The sequence below is a fragment of the Vespula pensylvanica genome, chromosome 2 (genome assembly GCF_014466175.1).
Source record: "Vespula pensylvanica isolate Volc-1 chromosome 2, ASM1446617v1, whole genome shotgun sequence".
Taxonomy (NCBI): domain Eukaryota; kingdom Metazoa; phylum Arthropoda; class Insecta; order Hymenoptera; family Vespidae; genus Vespula; species Vespula pensylvanica.
In genome coordinates this window covers 10,707,940-10,710,445 of record NC_057686.1, presented here as the reverse complement: position 1 = coordinate 10,710,445, position 2,506 = coordinate 10,707,940, and the positions used below count along the sequence as shown (strand labels likewise).

The 2,506-nt window shown below is 37.5% G+C and overlaps 1 protein-coding gene across 1 annotated transcript in view; it reads right to left on the bottom strand.

The window, feature by feature from the left end:
• Positions 1 to 1,354: 1,354 nt before the first annotated feature.
• The window catches only part of LOC122638021 (homeobox protein B-H1-like), a 25,102-nt gene continuing 23,950 nt past the window's right edge, over positions 1,355 to 2,506 (bottom strand). Inside the window, exon 3 of the mRNA XM_043830627.1 lies at positions 1,355 to 2,506. This exon is cut by the window's right edge and continues 288 nt beyond it. Within this exon, the coding sequence (XP_043686562.1) occupies positions 2,290 to 2,506 (217 nt within the window). The 3' untranslated portion in view covers positions 1,355 to 2,289.

Genomic DNA, 2,506 nt, shown 5'->3' with positions numbered 1-2,506 from the left:
CCGCTAATGGGACCCAAATTAATTTCACGTAATTGGGGCTACACAAGAGTGTGCGTCGCCGTCCCGGGCTACTCGTTTTACCCTAATAGGAATAAAATAAGCCCTTGTGCAGAAGGCGAGAGAACGCGCCAACATAATTGCACCGTCCGCTTGACCAACGCCGGAAATAAGCAAACACGATTACGCCTCGAGCACGATGTTCTACTCTACAAACTTTTTATTCGTTAGTGTCCTTGAGGAAAGGGAAAATTGAGCAGGTAAAATATGTCGATCTAAAGATAATTCGATAAATTAGTTGGGGAATCAAAGTGTTGGTGGTGATGATGGTAATGATGGCGGACGGGATGGGAGATTCACGAAATATAACGTTTAAATTTAGTATAATATATTTTCCATATAATAATTCTCGCTATACAGACAATATTTTACAAAGCATGATTTATTACTAGTCTTATGTGTGTGGTGTGTGTGTGTGTGTGGTTTTGTGTGTATGTGTGTGTCTTGTATAATCATGTACTCGCTACGATACTTGGATTCAAATCGTACGGCGCCGCGATAAGTCGCAAAGTATCGCCGGTGCCATCGTTTGTTACTGTTTTTTTTTTTTATTTCGTTATTCTTATTACTTTTTCTTTCTAACACCATTTATTCTCGGTTATAACCGTTTTACTCGTCGTACTGTCCTAATATTTATACATTCATAATACTGGTTTATTTCATTTTTTTTTAATCGAACGCATCGTGCCTCTTATCAACCTCTTGGTAAATATAAAATAAATTTCGATTTTAACTAAACACATTTATTTTCTTTTATCGAGGAACAAAATGAAGGAGGATAGATAGAAGAAACGATCTCTGGTTTCTCCTTGAACGATCTATCGACGCTTTGACCGTTGAAAAGCGCACGATACGTTCACTTTATTTCTTCTCTCTCTCTCTCCCTCTCTCCCTCTCTCTCTCTCTCTCTCTCTCTCTCTCTCTCTCTCTCTCTTTCTCTCCTTCTCTTCTCTTCTTCTTATCATCTAAAATAAGATTACAATCATTTTCTTTCTCGGAAATGAATTTCCTTTTTCATGTTCTTCAATATTTACAAGATAGTTTCATATCACGTCCGGACTGCAAGCTTCAATTATTTTTATTTTCATTTTCATTTCACGTTTATTTACAGTACCTTCGTACTTTGAGCACAATTAATCGATTTCACTTATATGTGCTTATACACTGGTATCTCGAAGTTTCTCGATCGTGGACCGACGCGTTTCTCGATCATCTCCTTTCTTATTATCTATTTACGACGAGATCATCTCGTCGTTTTTGTCTAACGAAGAAAAGGAAGAAAGTAAGTACTGGTTTCCAACGGGAGGAACTTACGACTGTTATTCACCAAACATATCTTCTATATTTCCAAATTCTCGTCCACCTTTCATCTTTCTTCTTCTTCTTCTTCTTCTTTTTTTTTCTCTTTTTATTCGGCGACCGTGTGTAATTTCGTGTCATTTTAGATCTTTTCCCCTGCGGCTAGCTATTCTCTAATGTCATATAAATTGTAGATTCGCGTTTGTGCACGATCGGCTCGCTTCGAAATAAATAGTTCGACGAGAAGTCTCGCCTTCGGTTTCTTTCTCCCCTTTCCCTTTCTCTTCCACGACGTGACTGACTATACGATTAAACAAAACGAAAATATTTCGATTTCGATTAGGATCGATAAATCGAAGAGATTTTTCTCAAACACGTTCAAACGAAAATTGATAGTTCTCTTTACGAAATTCTCGTTTCGTACGTTTATTTATTTTACCAACGTTCCGAATCCCTGATTTTCTTTTAAAACCGCACAACACTTCCTGCATAAACTCATCGTCCAAATAAATCCCGGATGTTCCATGTCATGTCACTTCCCGTTTCACTCGTTATTATTATAAATCGGATCTCGGTCGAATCGAAGATACACAACACTTCGTGTCTCAAGTATATATCGTCATAAACGATCGTATTTATTTATTTGATTTCTTTTTTTTTCTTATCTTTTCTTTTCTTTTCTTTCGTCTTTTTTCTTTCTTTTTTTCTTTTCTTTTAAGTACGTATTCGGTATTCGTAAGATTCTTCTTTCGTATTATTGCGAAGAACGAGTTTTAAACTTTGAAAATCGTTATCATTCTCGCAGCTTTCTCGTCGTTCATCGCATTATTTGGGAATTTTGCTCATTGTCTCCATTATTCGGAGGATCAAAGCATATCCTTTCGTCGTTCATTCGAATCGTTTCGGCGATCGATCGATCGTTTCGTCTATGTCCTAAATATCGTGTATACTTTCTTCGTCGCTATCGGCTTTTATACTTTCAGGAGTGTCTTCTCTTCTAATCGGTGATCCTTCTCGACTCCTGCTCCTATCCCTTTGCATCGTTTCTCTATCCTTCCTTTCTTTCCTGCTTTCTCTCTCCCTCTCGTCTACCATTTCAGGACTATCTCTGTAATAATTGCTCAAACTGGATAAACTCGAACTGGCAGCG